The 22,732-nt window shown below is 36.3% G+C and overlaps 1 protein-coding gene across 1 annotated transcript in view; it reads right to left on the bottom strand.

The window, feature by feature from the left end:
- The window catches only part of FANCC (FA complementation group C), a 75,685-nt gene that overhangs the window by 17,415 nt on the left and 35,538 nt on the right, over positions 1 to 22,732 (bottom strand). Inside the window, exons 5-8 of the mRNA XM_058828092.1 lie at positions 12,561 to 12,680; positions 11,696 to 11,760; positions 8,924 to 9,088; positions 5,831 to 5,987 (exon numbers count right to left, since the gene is read on the bottom strand). Coding sequence (XP_058684075.1) covers positions 5,831 to 5,987; positions 8,924 to 9,088; positions 11,696 to 11,760; positions 12,561 to 12,680 — 507 coding nt within the window. The remainder of the gene's footprint in view (positions 1 to 5,830; positions 5,988 to 8,923; positions 9,089 to 11,695; positions 11,761 to 12,560; positions 12,681 to 22,732) is intronic.

Below are 22,732 nucleotides of genomic sequence, written 5' to 3'. Positions count from 1 at the left end.
ACAAGCTAAATATCTCAGTGCATCAATTTATTTATTTATTTTTAAATCTAGTGAAGCCTTTTACCATGCTACCCCACAAAAGACTGTTTTGAGAAAGTTGTGATATTAAACATGGATCAGTAAATACACTGCTTTCCAATTTCACATTCTTAGGCTTTTCTAGAACACCTAGAAAAAAATCCCACTCATGCATTCCCCAAAGTACTACGTTAAAGTCTAAGCTGAAAACCAAACCCTCACGTAGTGACTCCGATGTTAGTGCCTTTAAATTTAGTAAGAATATAGTTCTCAAACAGCCTAGAGTAAAGCATGTTTAATAAAATGCATTCTATAAACTTTAGGAAGCATAATGTTTATAAAATGGCATTTATTAATACAGCTTAAAGTGCGTAACACACTACTGAAAACTTGTATGCATTTGTTTCAAGCTAAAAAGTACCAAGTAGAAAACTAATACAATACTGTAATGATATAAAAGTTATGTTTATAGAAAATAAGTTATAGCAATAACAATTAAAAGAATATATTTTTAATTGTACACAGGTAGAACAAGGGCTTTGCTTAATACGACAACAAACAGCCCTTATCAAAAGCTGTCTAGAAAAGCTCCTCCTCTCCCCCAGCTGTTGCTGCCAAGCCCTGAGCAGGAGGTGGCACTGACCTCGCTGCTGCGCCCCGTTTTCTGCGCTCCAAGCTGCGCTATGGGATGTGCGCCAGCTCCCGCTCCAGGGCAGCACCCCAAACCCAGCGGGCAGGCAGGAACCCCAGCATGGCACCAACAGCACCCACGGGCCTCTCCTCATCTTGGGGGATTTTCTGGTTCAGGGTTTGGGGTTTTTTTGTTTGTTTTGTTTGGGGGTTGTTTGTTTCTTTGATTGTTTATTTTTTTGTTTGTGGAAAGACTGGACTAGATCTCCAGAGCTGGCTTCCCAACCATTCTGAGGTTCTGGAAAGTGAGAACGTGTTTTCAGTCCTGTGGGATAACTGGTTGATTCAGTAATTCCTCCCCTTTCGGACTCTCTACCCACCTTTGCAGGCACACTTCTATGATGACAAAGTGACACACTTTTACTTGAGGCTGAATACAAACCAGAAAGGGTCCAGCAGCACATGGGCGAACAGACCAGGATCAAAACCTAGTTCTTCTGAACAAGCTTAAAATAAATATGCTGTACAGAACAATGAAAGACTCCACACTTCTTCCTGGTAGCCAGCAGCAATCTAACAGTACTCACTACAGAAAATCGTAGTTAATAGCCTCAAGGATTTATCTAAACTACTGAAATTAATATGAATTTCATCACTGGTAGTCAAAAGTGAAAAAAAAAAACAAAACCAAGAAACAAACCCAAGCCCAAACCCCTCTGCTACCTAATTTCACAAGATTTTGATCAATGGACAGCATGGAATAATTTGCAAGCATTCAGAGCAAGAATGCTGTGGTAGTGCAAAAGTCTGCCCTGCAATTTGAAGATGCCCATTGTGAAGGAGGAGAAGAGCAGGTAGCACAATTCTGCTACTGCCGGCAGCAGTTCTGGAATTTGGGAGGGATTATCATTTTCAGGAGGGATTTTAATAAAATTTTCTTCTTGTTGACATTATCTCCTTATATTTTCAAAATAAAAAAACATTTTACATTTCAATAATCTTGTCTGGAACTATTCAATGCTCTTCACAGAAATCAAACCATATGTATTGTTCAATCACTTCTAAAACATTCACAATGCAGACAGCACAATACACACTAAACAAAATGATTCAAACATAGAGAACTGGAGCTGCATGTGTGGTATTACGACAGAAAAAATAAACTTCTAATATAACGTTTTCCGGACACAGGTCTTAAAGAACTATATTACTTATCTGTCTGTATTTTTAGAAAGCACAATCTGAAACAACTTATTTGTAACAAAAAGCCAGAACTGAATAAAAAAAAAAACAAGAAAAATACATCTGTATCTACAGTAAGCAAGTAAATGGGAAAAAAGAGACAGAATAATCTGTGTTTTATTCATATCACAGGATGCTCTCAAGAATAAACATGAGGAAGGTCATAAAACATGCCCAAGGTCATACAGATCTGAGGTGGTAACTCTTAATTTCCAGACTCACATGCAATGAATTGGACATAACACTTCTGGAAGTTAAGCACATCTAATTTAAGGAAACTACTACGGTGCTGAATTTTAAATGTTGTCTGTGTCTTCCAATTGTACATTTTTATTTCTGAATTTTATATTTACCAATTTAAAATAGGAAATGTTCCCTTTTTTCTTATAGGAAACACCAAATGTGTATTCTGAAGAATACATTTATTTTTAAAGCACAAATATATTTTTACAGAAGTTTTTAAAAGCGCCTGAATCTATCAGCATCAGGAGTAATTTTCTCTATCCTTCCTCTTCCTCATTAATGCCTCTTGCATTGGCTCTGTACACTGGGGAGGGTTCTGGCTGTGCAGAGCCCAGGGGCAGTGGGGATAAGGCTGAGTGCCTGTGGGTGACAGTCAGAGGGATGGCCAACAAGGCAGAGATCCTGCTGGGAGTCTGTCAGACCACCCAGCCAGGATGAAGTGAAATATTCTATCAGTGGATGTTTCATGATGACTACCCCTTGTTCTTGTGGGAGAATTTAACTTGCCAAAAGCCTGCTGGAAACTCAACACAGTGAGAGGAGACAGTATGGACCCTGGAGAGTGTGGAAGGTAACTTCCAGACACAGCTGGTAGGGAAGCCTACCAGGGCATGCCCTGCCAGACCTGCTGCTCCCAAACAGAGAAGGGATGTGGGAGATGTGGTGGTCAGAGGCCATCTTGGGCACACTGACCATGGAATGACAGAGTGTCTCTGTTCTTGGTGAAGGAAGGAAGGGGATCAACAGAACCTTTGCCTTGGACTTCCAGAGGGCAGACTTTGGCCCATTCAGGACATCGGTTCAGAGAGCCTCTCAGGAAACTGCCCTTAAAAACAAAGGGGTTCAGGAAGGTTGGACATGCTTTAACGAGGAAATTTTAAAGGTGCAGGAGCAGGCCATGTCCACATGCCAACAGAGGAGCTGGCAGAGAAGACAACTGCCCTGGCTGAGCATGGAGTTTTCATGGCAACTCAGGGAAAAAGAGAGCTTATGACCTTTGGAGAAAGGGGCAGGGGACTTGGGATGTAATTAGGTCATAGAGAGAAACCCAGAAAGGCAAAACCTCAACTATAACTCCATCTGACCCCTGCTATGAAAGATTATAGAAAGTGTTCTTATAAATACATTAACTACAAAAGGGGGGCCAAGAAAAATCTCCATCCTTTACTGGACATGGAAGGGAACAGAGTTTACTTGACATGGTGGCTTCGGTCAAAGGTTGGATTCAATGATCTTGGAGGTCTTTTCCAACCCTAATGATTCTATGATTCTATGCTGACAAGGTGGAAAACAAAATGTAGCAAGAACAGATGGTTTATAAAGAAGAAGCTGACAAATTTTAAGCCCTCTCAACCTATTGCATTTTTCTTGCAACATACCTTTGAAACAAATAAAACTACTTTGGAAAGCTATCTCAGAACCAAACAGAAACTATAAATGATACCAATTCAATCATTTCTCTTTTTACATACACAGGCTTCAAAAATCTGTGTATATACATATCTATCCATTCCTGGTAAAGCATAAAATACTAGTGTGTGTATTTACTGCATGTTTAGTTAATGCACACATACAAACCCTAAAGTTACTTCAGAAAGGAAGACATCCACTCACCAGCTTAATTCCAAGCTGAGACCATCTGTGATGCTCACTTCACTTCTTTTTATTACTTCTAACTACAGAATTTCCAGTATTAATTTCAGTTTAGCTACAAACTCACAAACATAATATCATGCCATATAAACATAACTTAGTGGACCATCACACAACAATTACTCTTGGAATTAAAATAAATGATCAGTACATATCAAGTTTCCTTCATAAAAGAAGTATAGTGCTTTACAACTATCTGGGTACCTTAGATGTCTGTGAGGTGTATGTACCACATGAATACTGTATCAAGATATTTGATTTAGATACATTACTCTGATAATGCAATTATGAAAGAGCTTATTGAAATTTCCTTCTTATACTGTACTATAATCAAATCACTAACATATTTTTATTTGTCCTCTAAAGGTTTTCTTCCAAGTAGTAAAGTAGAAATCTAGCTTTGTCTCGTGATTCCACCATTACCATATCCATAATGTAAACAGAGCTTACATCCTAAAACATCATAATCCAACTGCCAAAAAATGCACATCCACATTCCTAAATAAATATTTAATACCCTTTAGGCAAGCTAAATTAATATGCTGTTGGATTCAAAGTGCTGACTAATTTAATGTCACACAAGTATCTTTACAGTACCATGTACATGCTGTACAAAATATCATTATGCATCTAGAACACAATTTCCAGCTGACATTATTTTCCTTATATGCTGTCTCTCTGACATTTCTCATCCTGTTGTTTATCCCTGTCATGTTCTCTCCCATTTATGCACCCTCCCTCTTACCAATGCCTATCAGTCATCAATATCCAGCTTCCACTGCTTTCCTCTTTATGGCTCCATTCATTCCATTCTTTGTCCACAGGATGTCCTCTCTAAACCACCTTTCAAAGCTGCTTCACTGGTCTTGCCAGTCTGTGAATATCTTATTTCAAAAGCACAACGTCTTTGGAGCAGAGGCAAGTAAAGACAACTTAAGTGTGCTAGCACAGTACTGTTCCACTCTTTTCAGAGATCAGGATGTGAAGAAAACTGAAGTATGAACATTTATAATAAATAACAAAAAACAACACTTGAAACAAGTATTTGACTTCTTTTTATATATTCATAACTTAGATTTATATATATATGTGTTTTCACCAGCTAGTGCAAGGTGTAGTACCACAATATATTCACAATATATCTGATACAGAAAAATTAGGCGTTGACCTGTATATAGCCTTGTTTGCTGCAATACCTAAATCCCCAGATGCCACATGAAGAACTGCTGACACCAAGCCATTTATGATTTGCAAGTATCATAATGGATCCCTAAAATAAGAGATTTGCAGGTTAAATTAAAAAGGAAGAATATTTAAAGGTAGCATTCTTTTCCTGACTAAAATACTTTGTAAGCAGTTTCATAGGCTGAAAATAAAACACCATATGCCATTTGTTAGTTCTGTCATTTTATGTAACATATAATTTGAGTGCACAGCACACATGCTATTTCACACTAAAATTAACAATTAAATTTACATTTAGTGCTGTGAACAAGCTCATTATTTTGGAAAAAGTACTGTGCCAGGTTTTCTCTTAGGGAAGATCTTTTGTGCTCTGCATAAATCAGCACTTGAAAATAATTTTTAACCACAGTTTAGCAAATGTTTTGCATTAAGAATTTTGTTCAGGTTTGCAAACAAAACCAAGTAATTAAGCAGTCCATAATAAAATAATCTACAACGGATTCCAGTTGTTCAGACTGTTGATCTCCAGAGCTCGAAGTAAAAACAGGTTCAAATTCTTCCTGGCCAGAGTTTATAATTTTTTAACACAGAGGAAGGTACTCAGCACTCTCACCACTGGGATCCTCATTTCTTCACCCATTCTTCATCACTGGATGAAATATTTTTTTTCTCTTCTACCAATTCAGTGTAAAAACTAAAATATTAGTGATGTTTGAAGGACTAAAGATTTGGCCTGCACAAGTCACACGTCCCATAATGGCCATTTATGCTGATACATGTCTCTATGCTGACATATTTGAAAACTGTCACACCTGAAGCATGAAAGAGCAGTATCAAACGTACTACATGTTGCACATACCAGCAGTGAGTCTTTTATGACACGAGCCACTTCTTCAAGTGAATTCAGCTGAATGGAAAACAGCTGGTCTAAAAGATGTAAGGTAGCTTTTTCAAGGCTTGGTAAGTGACGAAGCCAAAGGCTGAAGATAGCTGATTCAGGAAGGGAGATCTTCTTCCTGGTTTAGAGAGGAAAATACTGTTTTATCTGAGTAACTAGAAGGAAGACCAAAAAAAGTACTTTTTTTTTTTTTTTTAAACATATTGGGGGAAAAAGAGGCACAAAGATCAACCTGAAGCAAGAGAGAGATCTTGTCTACAGTAGCCTGTTCAACAGCAAACCATAATAGCAAAGAATGACAGGAAATCACCATCATCTACAAATGCAACTTTACCACACGTGTTTAAAACCGAGAAATTTGGTCATGATGGATGAAGTCTGAAGTTCCCCTCCTCTCTCAAGAAAGGTTCTCTCCCTGGACCTTGTGCTCTCTCAAACCTGGACTAGTTCCTGCAGACAACTACTGACAGATGAGCAGGAAGGTCCTGCATAATACTTCTGCTATTCTGCATTTGGTTATATTCTGTATAACCAAAGAATTACCTAACTTTGCAGAGAAATAAGGAAAAACCCCCAAACAACAAAAAGGAAAAAAAAGAGAACCAAAAAAACAACAACAAAAAACCACCCCAAAAATTTAGAGGTAGCTAAGTATTAAGCCTAGCATCACTGACCAGAGGTATTTAACAGACAAATAGTTAAGAAGACAAGTTATCTCTCCATCTAAAGACTTCAGCTATTGGTGTCGTATCACTACAAAAGAAAAGACACAGTGTGGACCAGCATGAATCAAAATATACTAAACTAACCACCCAAGAAGAGATATCACAGCACAAACATCCTGGAATATTTTTGTAGCTATTGTGATTGTTGCAAATTAAAAGGTTCAAACCAAAACAATACATAAGTAACAATAAATATTTGCCTTGGTCTTAAACCAAGTTAAGATTAAAAAACCTATAATTACGCTGGAGAGTACATGCAAACTAAAACTGATTAAAGTGAAAATACCAGCAGAAAGAATACTAAAACCATTTTAGGATCTATTTTCCATGAATTTATTTTCCCATACATTCGTTTAATTATCAGCTCTCAGAACTCTGAATTTCATTAAAAAGCCTGATTTTTTTTCCACTCAATACTATGTAGTGATCTTAAAGTGTACTTGTGGAGACAAGAAATACATTGAAGCATCCAGAATTACAAAACTGTAAAGCAATGCTAAATTTCAGGATGCTGTTTTATTAAATATTACTATTAAAGCACATAGGCACATCAGAGTAAACTAAGAATGACAAGAGATTAGCTGATTTTGCCACCACCAAGTTTCTTGTTGTTTTTGTGGTAGCATGGTAGATACTATAGATATTAAGGCAGGAAAAGAAAGCTAATAAGAGTACATAGAGATGTTGCAACTCTAAGATATAAAAACCATATAGGAAGTTAACTGTAGTGATTATACTCCCACAGCTGAACTTGCAGATGGTCTCACCAGGGCAATTTTGAGTTCTTTGGAGCCCTGCAAGTGCCCTAATTTCTAGGGAACACCTCACCCATGTTCAGAACACAACAGAGTTAGGGAAAACAGAAGTCAGTTATCAGAGCAGGGAAAAAAAGTAAAATACAAGCACATTCACATTAAGACCACATGAGTTCAGTGACAGTCCAGGAATATACCATGCAAAGCACGTATGAGCCTGTATCTGCTCTCAGGGAAACCATACATTTTTGTTGAGGACCCTGAAAGAGTCACTTAGTAAAAAGTCATGTGAAATCAGACATTTTTGTTCACTGTGATAAGTAAGTAGATCAACAGTTAAGAAAAGAGACATTTATTTTAGTCAGAAGAACCTCTTATGGCAACCCAAAGAATGCCTTACATGACATGAAGTGTCAGAAGTCTCTTGTGATGGACTGCTCACAAGCTCACTGATATGAGAACAAACCATTAGTACAAAACCTGTGAGCTTGCTCTCAAAGTCTTTCAAGCTTGTGGAATATGAACAATCAGAAGCCATGGAAGATGGACAAGTGAAAGAGTGAAAGACAGCCCCGTCTTCTTGGGCACACCTTTCACTACCCACCTCCACATTCACATTCTTTTTTCATGCCTTTTCCTCGGCTTTTAGTACCATGCATGGATTAGTTTTTGCACGTTCCCATTATCTATTTTTGTCTGAAGCCCTCAATGGATCACCACAAAAATCTTCATTAGACCATCTCAGAAACTATGATGAGTACAGAGGAAACAATTAAAATTTATTAAAAAAGGAGAGAAATGGATAATTGACATAGAGTGTTCACAAGGGACATATTCTAGTACAAAAAAAAAATTATTTATAATACTGCGCCTTAGCTACAACTTAAATAAAGCAATTCTGAAGTAAAAGTATGCTGTGCTTTCCCTGGTATCTTCCCTTTCCTGGCATACCCAACCTTGCTGATGTTAAGCTTCACTCAGCTGGTTTTCATCCATAGACTGATTTTATCAGAACAGGGTCAACAAAACAAGCAAAGCTGTATTTCACAAATTGCTCCTCTCTCAGATTCATTAAAACTCATCTGCTAAGAACTGGGAAGATTTAAAATAGGTAAAACCAATTTCACAATAAAAAACCTCCAAGAAAACCGAAAAGAATTATAAAAACATTAAACATAAGGATCTACCTTACACACAGAAAAATTAAAATGGCTCCCAAAATGTCAAGTTAGGAATGGTAATACACTTATATGACACATTAATGAATTTCTAGGAAAAATTACCACAATTTCCACAGAAATTCCTAAAATCTACTGAAGGTTTTGACCTCCTTTTTAGGGAACAGGTGAGACAAAGTCCAAGTCAACATTTAAAGCTGTTATGCCAGTTTGTGCATCAGCAATGCAAAATTCTGCTCTGGCCAACAATCTTAGCTCTGCTATTCAACTGCAAGAGAAACATTTTACTGGAAAGGTGTTCAGTGCATTCAGCATACAAACCTAGAAAAAAGACATTGAATTGAACAGATAGTCTTTATGAAAAATTAAAATAATAATACAAACCTAGCCACTTACTTCAAAACAGCCTCATTCACAGCCTCTAGAAATTCTGAACTGAGAATTTCTTTTGATGAACCTCCATGGTAAAGAAGGAGAGTTTCCAGCAGTGGAGTTAGATCAGGCAAAGTAATGAGAGGCACACAGAAAATGGACACAGCATTCACATGACTAGCTGAAACGCTGAAGGGAAAAATAAACACAGTTCATATTTCAGAAAAGTCGTAAATTCTAAACTGTTAAGCTAAAAAAAGGACATTAATTAATTACAGATGATTAAATGTAAGACATGCATAGCTAACTGCTGAAAAATTATTTACTGGAATGACTGTTGACATAACATTCCATATAGTGTGCAGAATGTTTAGAAGTCCGATAAAATTTTGATATTTAAGTGCTCAAAGCAAACCATGTGAGGGATAACAACACAATTCTGAATTGAACCCAGTTATTTTGGCTACAGCAACAATAACTACTGGGCTAGACACCTCTCTACCTTTCCCAGGGCTAGTGAAGGAAGACTAGAGATTCATAGTTCCATGTACGTTTCCTGGAGCCCCAAAAGAGACAACCTAGCTGCTTTTCAGGCCTATTGCTTTTTTAACCTCTCTTTCCTCTTAACAGAAAAAAATTATGAATCCTGCTGTCTTCAATTGCTCCGCTGGAATTTTTTTGTCTTACAGACCTACAGCTGAAGGAACATGTAGCACCTTTGGATCTTAATATACAAACCACTTGCTGGATCTTCTCACTAAAACTACATGGCTGGAAATTACTGAAGACAGTGGAATATGGAACATAAAGAAAATACAGAAACTTTGGAACTTCAAGAAAATTAAACTGGCAGAGACTAGATTTGCAAAAAGAAATCACGACTTTACAGAGAATATATATTGTTTCTAGCACATGAAACTGTAGCATTGACAGGAAGACACTTATAAAGACCAAGAGCTATGAAACACTGAATTCCAGCAAATTAAAATATTGTCCTATATTGTTTGTAAAAGGCTCCCCAGAGTTCCTGCAACTTTCTCCTGATTCACTAGAAGAAGTTCATTCTCTGCAAGAAACTGAAAGTATTTTCTTTGAGGAGTCACAAAAACTATTTCTGAAGATCTGAGATGGGAATTAACAGGCTGCTCAGCAGTACGGACACAAGGTAATTATTAATCATTACTATTTAAACAGAGAGAGAAATAAAACATGACACATTTTCAAAGACACAAATTTCTGAATAATTACCTGATTAAATATCTGTTTAAGGTTTCTTATACTGAAATACTTCAAAATACACTTTTGTTACAAGCGAATGGTAATCATTGGGATGATCTTATCATGCAGTAGTATTTTCCAGGATACACGGAACTGAAACTCTAAATCAGTTCCCTTTGTAAAATTATGTTTCTAATTTCTTATCCAGGTTAGCAAAATTTAGCAGATGAATTTACTCTTACTTAACTTCAGGAGAAAAACCCTGTGAAGGCAATTTTCTTCTACATAATCTTCAAAATACGTTCTTGGAGACTTGTGCACAATGCACTCCACTGTGTACAATGAATTTGCACAGATATTATCATCTGAATTTTTAAAATATCACTAAATGGCAAAAAGAAAAAATGTAAACTTCTAAAAGCAAAATACTTTTGTCTCTGAAATTTGAATAAACACTCATATCATAATTTCTACATTCAAAAATCAACCAAAGTTCAAAGTTTTCCCTTTCTCCCAGCAGAAATCAGGTATTTCTCTTCCCAACAGTCTCAACCAGCTTTTAAGCTAAATCAGTTTCACCCTACTTTTAAAATGTGGGCATTTATTTCCTACATGGAAAGAAACTTTGTGATACTCCTCATTAACTGTGTCCTTGATTTTAATATTAAAATCATTCCTAAACAAATTCATTTAATCTTCCTTACCAAATATCTAGGTGCAAAAAGGAAGGGGAGAAGAATAGCCAAGTTTTGGCTAATGATACAAGAAAAAGATTTCAATTAGCTTCTTCTTTCCTACAATTCCTACAATTTTACAAGCTGTGGTCATAAAACTCTTTTATTCATAGCATCCCTTTTGGCTCTGAAGGGCAGCAGAATGTCTACAGGCATTTTCTTTCATTCAATTTATTAACTATGAATTATTTCAATTTTATTAATATTTTAATGTTTTCATGTACTTAATAGTTATTTTACTATTAAATAATAAAAAATAACACTATTAGTGTAATTATTTCATCACTAATTATTTAATTTTGGATAAGTAGTCCTTATATATATTTACTACTCTATTATTAATAATTTAATCAAATAAATTGAATACACTTAAAACAGAGGACACAATTTGAATTTATAGTTTACATTAAAAAATATCCTCATTTTTTCTTTTGTTTTTTAGCTGCAATTCACTTAATTTACGTGCAATCAATAGAATCTACTGACATTCAAATGACATAATTTTTACAATACTGACAAAAGACTGTGCTCTGCATTTCAAGGTCAGTAGAAAGGTACAAATCAGACAGAAAAAAGGCATGATCATATGAAAAATAGTGACAACAGCACCATTAGACAAATGATCTTTGAAGGTCCCTTCCAACCAATCCATGACTCCAAGGTTAAGTACAAACTATTATGTGAAGCCAAACTTACCAAGTTTGTCCACACCTTAAACTACCTAACATATGTATCCAAAACTCTTCAGCTGAAGCATAAGTTGCCCAAGACTGTAAAATGATCCTCACTGAACTGTAATGACCCAAACCAAAACATATCAAAATTATGTTTAGATAACACCTACCTCTCCTGAATGTTAAGTCCATTGAACTGGTTTTCTCTGAGTTCTGTTACTAATGAAATGACCAGCTGTTAAATAAAATAAAAATAAATAAAATAAAATACATTCCATTTACTGCCAATAATAAGCAGACATTAGTTGAATGGTTCTCTGTGTGACTGACATACTGTAAAGGTTAATAACTTGCTGTGTTCATCTATTTTGATTTTTTAAATTTTTTAACTATTGATGTCAAATTAAAGCTCTCCAAATCACTGAATAAACTGTACTGCAAAATGTTATTTTAACACATTATATATTTTATACATTTTAAAATAAAAAAGATATTCATTTTAGCTCTGCTTCCCCAAGAGTTAAGGCATAACTCTCAGAAGAGCATTACTAGAAATTTTTACATGCTTTGTCTAATTCAAGTCAATATATTATGAAATATTATTCCCACTATTTTTTTATATCTTAACTATAAAAGTGACTTTAGCTAACATTTAGGGTTTATCTCCCATTTTAACTGCAGCAGATATAGTAAAAAAACAATTCAGAAGTTACATTCTAATTCATAAAATAATAAATATAATTTTAACTTCATGGGGAAAAAATTATAGAAGCAGGATTTTCTTTTGTTATAGCACAACAGAAGTGGGAATTTTGTTTTTGTGAACATCTATTACAGTGTAATCTAATAAAAAATTCTCATTTGTCGAGAGATCTCCCACTTCATTTTTTCCCTTAAAAGGTTATAAAAGTAACTGAGGTAAGAAAAGATAAACAAGCTTCAGTTCATGTTCCTTATCACAATGACAGCTCTATGTATGTGCTTATAAACTGGTGATTTATTATTAACAAGATCACAATTACACAAAATACTTACATTTTTAACCAAGTGGTAATAATAATCTGCTGACGTGTAGCCCAGAGCTGATATGAAGGTACTGGTTTCCGCTTCATTACTTTCCCACTTACAAGAACAAAGGAGATGGCACAGCAAACTCTGAGAAATCAACAGAATGGCAATTAAGCACCAGGCTACCACAAGCTCTGTAAAGGGACAGGACAGCTATTGAACTCAGTCTGGGGTAAGGCCTTTTGGGCAGATGTGGCCATTTTACACCACTGATACAGAAGGGAAGACAAAGAAGATGCTCCAGCTGCCACAATCAAATGTGGGTTCACACACACTACATGATTTCAGCAGCTGTCCAATAGCAACACAGCAGTGGAGACCACTCACTTCAAAACCACAGACCTTTGCTAGGTTTCGGTTCTCTGGGAGCCATTTCAATCATCTGTAGTCTTGATCAGTACCATGGATCAAGGGAAAGTGTGAAACTAACATCTACTTTTCCACATCACTTTTTCAAGATGCTCTGGAATTCAGGTCTGGTCTCATTCTCGTAATTTGCTTAATTTCCTCATTATTTTGGGAAGGTGATGATAAAAATCTTATCTTGACATTTACTTCTCTACCAATTTCACCATGAAATGCTTTACATCTCATTAAAACCTTTTAAATGCATCATATGATAATCTAAGCAATCCTTTGATGATAGATTCTAAGTCAGATTAATAGATTTGGTACACTGGTTCTGCAGATGTGTATAGGGGACCCTGAGCATAGTACCCATGCCTTCCTAGCTCTTCAGCATCATACTACAGCTCTGCTGTCATTTGGACAGATCTTACACCCCAGCACCTTCCCTAGCAAACTCATGAAAACCAAAACTGCAAAATATTGAGCAGGTTTTTTGCACCCTGCTGTCCCAAGTGAGCTGAGATAGTTCTGTGTTGATTATCAAGCTATCTGCTCTGCATTTTCATAGCTTTGATTTCTTCCTGCTCTTGACTGCTACATGCTGACATAACAACAGTTGCATTCCCTTTCCAGGGTTTATTTCAGGGCTTTATGTATCATTGACACCTAAAGTATAAACTTTATATGGCACTGAGTATATAAAATGCTTTGTAACAGAGGGACAGGATTAGTATACACTGAAAAAAGGCCTTAGTTTAAAAAACATATGATTAAAGGAAAGTTCAGATGAAACCTCTGTGACTTCCATGGGTTTAAGATGCTTTATTCTGTACATTCTTATTAATAAAAAGATGAACCTGATGAAAGACTTTTGAGACCAAAATAAATAGAAATCTCATTAACTCATTTTCTCCTTTTAGAAACTTAAGTATTCTTACATGATTTTGTTGAGCATCCCTAAGCTACAGCTTCAGAAGTCCTGCCTGGAATTAGATATATTCAATGCATGTGTTCCATGTTTCATTGATATGAGAGAGAAGAATCAGGAGAAGAACACCAGAGGTCTAAGAAAATTCACTGTTATCAAAATAAGTAACAAGCATTTGGGATACCTTAGTTATCGTACTTCAGGATTCTTTTACTACCTTGAAGAGTTAAATATCCTTTTCCTTCATTGTACAACTTCTTTCCTAGATAGCACTCAACAGGAGTGACTGCAGTTCTATTGCCAATCCCAGAATTGCCAAAAAACCAAGAGGAGGAAAAATGCTGCGGCACAATAGCTTCAAAGCAGTAACATACTTTCATTTTTTGAATTCTTAAGAAAAGGACAGAAAAGAGCAGATTTTAAAAATGTACAAGCCTCTAAAATTGCCAAAACTGAAAGCTAAAATCTATTAAACTGCATAATCCCCCAAGAGGCCTTAATCAATTTATTGATAAAAAATAATAACCCTTATATATTTTTATTTTCTTCTGCAACTATTACTAAAGTTAAATTTTCTTTTCAGAACACTATAAAGGGGACCTACAAAATAGGACAGTTTACCAAGTAGAATGAGATAAGGGACCAAACTGCAAGTCAAAATCAAAATAAAGGAGGCATAACAACAACAAACCTGGGATGTCACTTTAGCTAGAGGTAAGGAAGGGGCTTGAAAAGTACGAAGTCTGTTGGATGGCTTAGTTCAAGACTTACAAAAAGCTTGACCAGTGACAATAAACATAAAAATCTCTGAAAAGGATTTGACAGGCTAACATGGCAGCAAATGTCAGCTAAATGAGAGAGTGGTTTAAAATCCCATATATTCACCTGCAACACTACAGAATTAATTATCTAGTGATCCTTTCTGTAACCAGAATTTTCCTAAGGGTAAAATTAATTGAACAGTCTCTCTGTGAAGAGTACTTTTGAAATTACTTTCTCCCCTACCCTTGTGTAATAGCCAGTGTTAACCTCTGTTGTGTTAAGCAATAGAAGAGAAGAAAAAATGACTATACATCATCAGAGTCTGCATATGACCTGCAACACTTTCCTGTGTTGGTTTTTGGTTTGGTATTGTTCTGGGGTTTTGCTTACTTATTTTCTTGGTTGGCGTTTTTTACTGCTTCATTTTCAATTTACTAGATCCATGCAAGGATATTTTTTTCTTGAAATGTACAAAATCTCTGAACAGCCAGAAGGGGGCAAGGGAAACACAGACAAGGAGACACTGTAGTCAAGATGAAAGGAGCTATTAGGTATTTATATAAGACAAATAGGTATTAAAGATGAAAAACATTTAAAATTCAGCTCAATGTCTTATGTATTTCATTTTACTGACAGTGTTGCAGTGGAAAGCTTGAGACATCCCTACATGCAACGAAGATACTTGTTAATGGTAAGTTAAAGCATTTGTCTTTTTCAGTTTAAAAGCTTTTTTACTCTTCTAGAACATATACAGAAAGTTCTCCTCTCTAGAAAAAGTGGTTTACTTACTTCTTATATAATTCGGGTTGTAAGTGATAATTCTTTCACTTCTCTATATCAGCAGAGCGCTGTCTGGAAGAAAAATTAATACTGATGCTTCACTCATACTTGACAAATGAGTTGTTAGGATAAGGAATATTCAGTGTCTTCATCAACGGGATGGGACTAAGTGGGACAGCAGGATTGAGTGCTTCCCCAGCAGGTTTGCAGATGACGTGGTGCAGTTGATTCCCTGTAGGAAGGGATGCCATCCAGAGGTAGGAGGAACAGGTCTGTGTGAACCTCCCGAAGTTCAACAAGTGAAAAGTCCAGCACCTCGACTGGAGCAATCTTCAATACCAATTATTAGTGATAAATGGATTGAGAGCAGCCCTGCAGAGAAGGGCTTGGGAATATTTCAAATTAACTCTTTCAGAAAGTACTATGGAGAAATGTAGATTTCAGATTTTCTCACATATATAGGAAGCAACACAAATATTCAAACCTTTGTGACAGGTTCCAATATTACATTATGAATCCCCACAAAAGCATTTTGGAAAATCAAAAAATATGACATATTACATGACATTACACAGTATCAATCAGTTATTTGATACTGATGACTTTTAAGGAACCATTTCAAGATCAATACCTACAAGGTATTCAAGTACATGATAAGAATAAATGCACTCTTGTTTTGATGATATCAGTTATGGATCCTACAGTACTCCAGCAAAATTAACCGGAGATCTACATAATCATCAGCTGTTCCCGTCAGTGACTCAATTATCACTCACTGTATAATCCATTAATACCACATTCTACAAGCCAGAAAAGTGGATCTGCAGCAGAAACATTGCATTCCAAAGGAAAAAAACCCAAGGTGTCTTTTATTTTTGCATTTCCAGAATCAAAATGGCTGATTTTGGAAAATGAACAGCAGTCAGGCATAGTGTAACATCAGAAGTTACTTTTTTCTTGATTTCTCTCACCACTGGGTAAGAAGAAAACCACTTTGGTTGTAATTGCATGAGAAGAAATCTATCCCCATGGCCTAGGATTAAAGTCCCATTCAACCTGAAACTGAATTAATAAATTTTTATAAAGCCCTCGCAATGACCAACTTCTTTGAAAAACCTTGCAAGTGACTTTATTTTACTGATGCAATTTATACTGAGTAATACTGCAGATAATTCAAAATTCACTGCTGCACAGAGATTTTTAAGATCTTTAACAGGCAGATAATCCTATGAGCATCACCACAAAGACATGAACTCATAAGCTGTCTTTATCAGCATAAGCACACTGCTTCATACCTACAACATCCTATAGCATACCTCCACCACCTCCCCACTCCCACAACAGAATTCACTATGGAGTATGGGATAGGATATGATTTGCTGGGGTAAAGCAAGTGAAGAAAACATATCATCTCCAGTCATCACAGTGGTTCTTATCCTGTGGATGGCCCAGGGCTGGCATATCAAGACAAAGAAAACAAAAGCAAAAGAGAAGAGAAAGAGAGAAAAGAAAAAGAGAGCCAGAGAAAAAAGAGAGAAAAATAGAATAAAGAAAGAGGGGATCTGAGACTTGTCACACAGTTTTTGTTCACTCATGCACAGCCAGCCCTTCTCCAGGAAGTGAGATGGGGGTGGGGGACTAAGCATGAGTCTCAAGGCAGAGCAGGAACTTGGCTCAGAACAGCACTGCTCCAGCTCCGCATGACTTTCTCCCCCAGTAACACCTTTCCTGTAGCAATACTCAGAATGTTTGAGACAAAACATGCTTAGGTCTGATCCTCTACAATGCCCGCTCAGTCAGTTTGCAGATGAAACCAAGATGGGTGGGAGACATCATCTGCTGAAGGGTGGGAAGGCTCTGCAGAAAGATCTGGACAGGCTGGATCAATGGGCTGAGGCCAGCGGTCTGAAGTTTGATATGATAAAGTGCTGCAGCCCAGCACTGGGTCCAGACACAACAAGCCCAGACAGTACTACAGACTGGGGCAAGAGAGGCTGGAAAGCTGCCCAGCCAAAAAGGACCTGCAGGTGCTGGTCAAGAAGGGCTGAGCATGAGTTGTGCCCAGGTGGCCAGGAAGGGCAATGGCATCCTGGCCTCTATCATCAACAGTGTGGCCAGGAGGAGCAGGGCAGTGACTGTTCCCCTATACACAGCACTGGTGACGCCACACCTTCAATCCTGTGTCAAATTCTGGCCCACTCACTGCAAGACATCGAGGGGCTGGAATAAGTCCAGAGAAGGGCAAAGGAGCTGGTGAAGGATCTGAAGCATAGGTCCTATGAAGGGCAGCTGTGGGAGCTGGGGATGTTTAGCCTGGAGAAAAGGAGGGTAGACTGTATTGCTCTCTACAACTGCCTGAAAGGAGGATGTAGCCATGTGGAGATCGGTCTCTTTCGTTACAATCTCAGTAAAATCTGACAGGACAAGAAGACATAGTCTCAAATTGTACCAGGGGAGGTTGAGATTGATATTAGGAAAAATTTCTTCATTGACAGGCTTGTCAGGCATTGAAATAGGCTACCCTATTGGTGGCGGCATCACCACTCCTCCAAGTGTTCAAAAGGTGTGTGGATGTAGCACTTTGGGTCATGGTTAGGTGGCAATATGGCAGTGCAGTGTTAACATTGGACTTGATGACCTTACAGGTCTTTTCCAACCTCTAACAATTCTAAAGAGGACTAAGCAACTAAAATACTTTTCACATAAACTAAGCTTACTCTTTTGATACTCCTCTTTAGGTAATGAAGGCTGATTTCCATGTGCTATAAAGGATTCACTGAGTTCCTCTATAACTTTGTAACAACCATCTCATGAGGCACATGACTCTACAAAAGCCTGGAAATTACTTTCTTTCAGCAGAACTTGTCCCTCCACTGATTTAAGTGACATAGCCCCAGGCAGACACCAACTCAACTAGTGTCCACAAATCCAGCAAAGCAGGAGATGCTTTGGGCTCTATTTACCAAGGGATCCAAAAGCTCTGAACCTTTTTACCCCTTTTCTTTCAGAAACAGCCAATATTTTCCTGCACATGTCAATGAGGAAAAATATAGGAGCTTGAATTAAAGACATAGTTACTTCTGAAATTAGACATCAACACATAAATAGAACTTGATTTTTATTACAACAAGACAACTTTTATGCTAGTAACTGTATTTGTGTAGCAACTGTCTTGGAATTTAGGACAAAGTTTCAAAGACATTCCAGGGGAGCCAGATAAACCAGTTTATTTCTGGGAACTTCTCAACACACTCTTTCCAAAATATTTATGGTTTTAAATGTCCTCAGAAGCAGATGTGAAAATCAATAGCTCCAATGTATTTTGAACAGTGGAGATGGATGATTTCACTGGGATAAGCCATTCAAACCTGACACTAATTAAGACTTCCCAGCGATGATACTGAGCTCTTTTTTTGCCATCTTGGATGAGTTTAGCAAAGCAACAGTTCAGCAGGATGAAACAGAATAATCTATTATTTATTCTAATGAAATACTTCTCTTAAGTATATTCTGCTTGAAAACACAAAGTGCAGTTATTTTTTGAGAAGAGACCACTAATAACATTTTGCTGAAAATTATGATCTGTGTGAATCTGTTGGAGTTAGTACAGCATGGACACCCAAGGGGAAATTTCTGAAGTCTAGTCAAGTAATAGGTTTTTTTCTGACCTTTCTATCTGCTTCAATGGGAACCAGATTTCCTCAGCTCTGCTAAAAGAAAGCAGGTGAAATGTAGATTTAAAAAGATGTAAAAAACTACATCTTATTCAGAGGTAAGTACCATTTCTTATTTGCATTTGATTAGACTTTGGAATGAGAATTTCGTGTATGTCAATGACTTCAAGAGTCTGTACATCAGGGTTGCTCTAAGGTGTTTCTTCTACAGCCAGATGGCCTATGGCTTTCAACACAAGTCTAGAAGACAAGAAGTGAAATTCTCTTCCCAATCTTGTTTAAGAAAGTACTTCAAAACTGTATAATCAATTACAACATTACAGATAAATCAGACAATATGATTCCATAATTGAAGAAATAAGAATACTACATAATAGTGTTTTTCTTTAAAGGTAGGATCCTAACAGCCCACATTACTTCCTAAATAATTGAAACAGAGTCCTCAGTAAGCAATATATACACATTGCTCTGACTTGTTTTGTAAATATAGATTAATTTTTTATTTGCCAGCTTTCAGCAGCTCAGACCAAAACAAATTCCTCTAAGTATTTTTCAGTAATGTTTTCTTAAAAATCCTTCCTAAAGGCCTGTGAGTTTTAAGTGATTGACAAAAAACCACAAACATATTTGGTACTTTTAAAACCTTCTTACTATGAAATATGCAGCCAGTTCTGAAGAATCATAGTGTCTAAGTCTGTAAATGACAAAGCAGTACGTTAATTTAGAGACCATTTCACCAACCGTTAATGAAATCAATTCTGGACTGACATAACACCATTCATATTATTCCCACACACTTATCCATTCATAACAAAGTCTGTGACTTTTAATTTTGCTTCTAAGACCTCTTGCTCACTTTCTCGGTCACTCCAGGGGAAGACAGAAAATAGTTTTCCACAAACCAAAATTGAAATGTAGAAGAATATAAGGTATCAAACATCATATAGATTTCAATATCTAGCTTTTAAAAAACTATTTTACTCAAAATTATTCTGTTTTCTCCACATTTTATAAAATTTTCAGTGTATTGATTAGGAGAAATTACATGGCATATATTTGTGAACAATTATTAGTAGTATGTGAGAGCATACTGTGCTTAAAAAAACAGTAAAAATTATTTTAAAAAAATCTGTAAATATACCATTGATAACCTAACTAAAAAGTCCAGTTTCTCCTTTGAAATTAAAACTGGTTAAAACACATTTCAGACAGATAAAATGTTAAATTACATACACACATACATTTCAATTATTAGACAGTCAACACAACCTCTCACTATACAAAACTGAGTCTATTCCATTAATCACTCAAAAGTTTTGCAAAAATGAAACCACTTCAGTTTCAATTCACATAAGAAAGCATGTAATATTCCTCAGTAATTTAGTTAATTAGAGTTAAAAGAGCCTATGTACAGGACTAGAAGAGGTTTGCTTCCTACATTTCTTTCTGACATTTACTGTCAGGGAGTTTTCTTGTTTCAGGACAGTTTATGGACACATGCATCTACAGAATTGTTTTCATTAGCTAACTTCTGTGCCAGCACACTAAATAAAACTGCTGGCCACAAGTCCATGTTTAGGATCTACTAGAGCTTCTCATTTTAGTCCTTCTTCACTTGGAACGAAAGTCTGATACCCGCCTACATCTAAATCTCCATTGATAACCATGACAGACTAGTTGATCATAAACCAATTATTCTGTTAAAAACTCCTACAGAAACAAGGATCTTGTCATTCAAGCATGTGATCAAGTTACAGAAAATCTACAGATAAATGATTAGATTGAATTACTATTACTTTTCAGCTAAAAATAAAACAAAACAAAACAAAAAAAAAAAAAACCCAACAGGAATAATACTATTCTTTCAGAAAATTAATACATAGACTTCATTGCTTTTCACGTATTCCCAGACATGAAAACATGGATTCTGTGAAGTTCTCCATGCTCTAACCGATGATGACCCTTAACCCTGTTCTATCCCTGAAGAATTATGCAGGCTCACTTTCTGTCAGTGTTTTCAGTAAAACTGCTTTAGGTGCCCTTATATTAGGCCAATTTCCTTAACTTTGTTTCAACAACCTTACCTGCAATTTTCTCTTTAAAAAGACTTCAAAAGTATGGCAAAAATACACTAATGGATCATGAAAACCTACTAGAAAAACTTAATTAGAAAAAAAAATTCAAAAACCCATTGAGATAAATATGCTTTTTCTTTAGAAATTAAAGATGCTATGAACTGTATTACTCTTGCTGATACACATAGCTTAGTAAAAAGACTAGGCTCATATTCTACCTCTGTTTCCTAAAACGGATGAAAAATGTTACATGATCCTAATTTCCAAATGAAATGTGGAGAAGAAAATTATGGGGAGGGGAAAGGAAGGCTGTATTTTTTTCCCTCACCAATTCAACTTCAGTTACCTCCTGTGACACTGGTACAGTAAAAACACATTGCACTACTACTGTGGCTAAGACACTAAAACTTTTCAATGGATGAATTCCAAAGCCTAAGCTCCACCTGCAAGTCACTAACAAAACCCTCAGAAATCATAAGAAAGAAGCTGAAGAACTGTTGGGCTGGCAAGCTTTGAGTCTACTCTTGGCCTCAGACAGGAAAAACAGTTTCAAATCTCCTTCCCTTTTCTCTCTCCTTTCTGTTTAAGAAACACCCACCTAGAAAGTGCTACTACTCTTTATATTAAAAAAGAAGACACTTTTGATGCTGAAATAAAACACATGTTTACACTAACTTACAAAAGGAAATTCAATAGCTCAACCAGAGTCAACCATAAATATTTTATCTTTTTTTTAAAAGCTCTCTGGTTTAACTAGCCAGTGATTTAAAATCCATTTCCTTCTTCCCTCCACAATTTTCAAAAGCCAAAAAGCAAGCTTCCCACTGAAGAATTCCTTAAATCCACACAAAAAAGAGGTAGGAAAGAGGGATGAATAAATTTGGAAAGAGTGGATGGACTGTAAGATTGTTCCACTTTTACTTTAAATCTGTGAGTTACATAATTTCTAGAAAAATTATAATCTCAAATTTATGCTTTTTTCAATGAATGTATGTACCCATTTTTATACTTCCAATAGGTACACATTGCAAATACTGCACCTAATTTACAATAATATTCAGTAAAAATTACTTTAATCACTTTGGGGTTGGACTTCCTAAGTATCATGCCGTTAAAAGTTCACAAGAAGAAAACTGTCCACTGAACTCAGCAAAAAAACACAAACTACACCTATAATGGTGATACAACAACTGCTGGTCACAGTTATATTACATGGAGCAAAAATATCTAATACCAGTATAATTTTTCAAATACAGACCTCTTTTTGTGTCTCAGTAACAAATCATTATTTTTACTAGAGCCACCTGGCACAACTAAAGTGCTCTGAGAAATGTCAGCTGGCTAGCAATTTGTGACACTTGCTGTTAAAGCTCAAGCAGCCTTGCAAGAAAGCAGAATTCTTTGTTTCTCATTTTGTTCTTTGACATACTTAGCCTTTGTTTATTTTGGCCTAGAAGCTGAGAAATCCTTTATATAATCACGCTAGCTTGGCATTGTTAAAGAATTATATTTGAAGAAGAGAGGTCTGTTTTTTCCCAGCCCATTCATAATACCATTCTATTTTCAACAGAA

Source organism: Poecile atricapillus, chromosome Z (genome assembly GCF_030490865.1).
Source record: "Poecile atricapillus isolate bPoeAtr1 chromosome Z, bPoeAtr1.hap1, whole genome shotgun sequence".
Lineage (NCBI taxonomy): Eukaryota > Metazoa > Chordata > Aves > Passeriformes > Paridae > Poecile > Poecile atricapillus.
The sequence above is the reverse complement of the archived record's forward strand: the minus strand, read 5'-3'. Positions and strand labels throughout refer to the sequence as shown.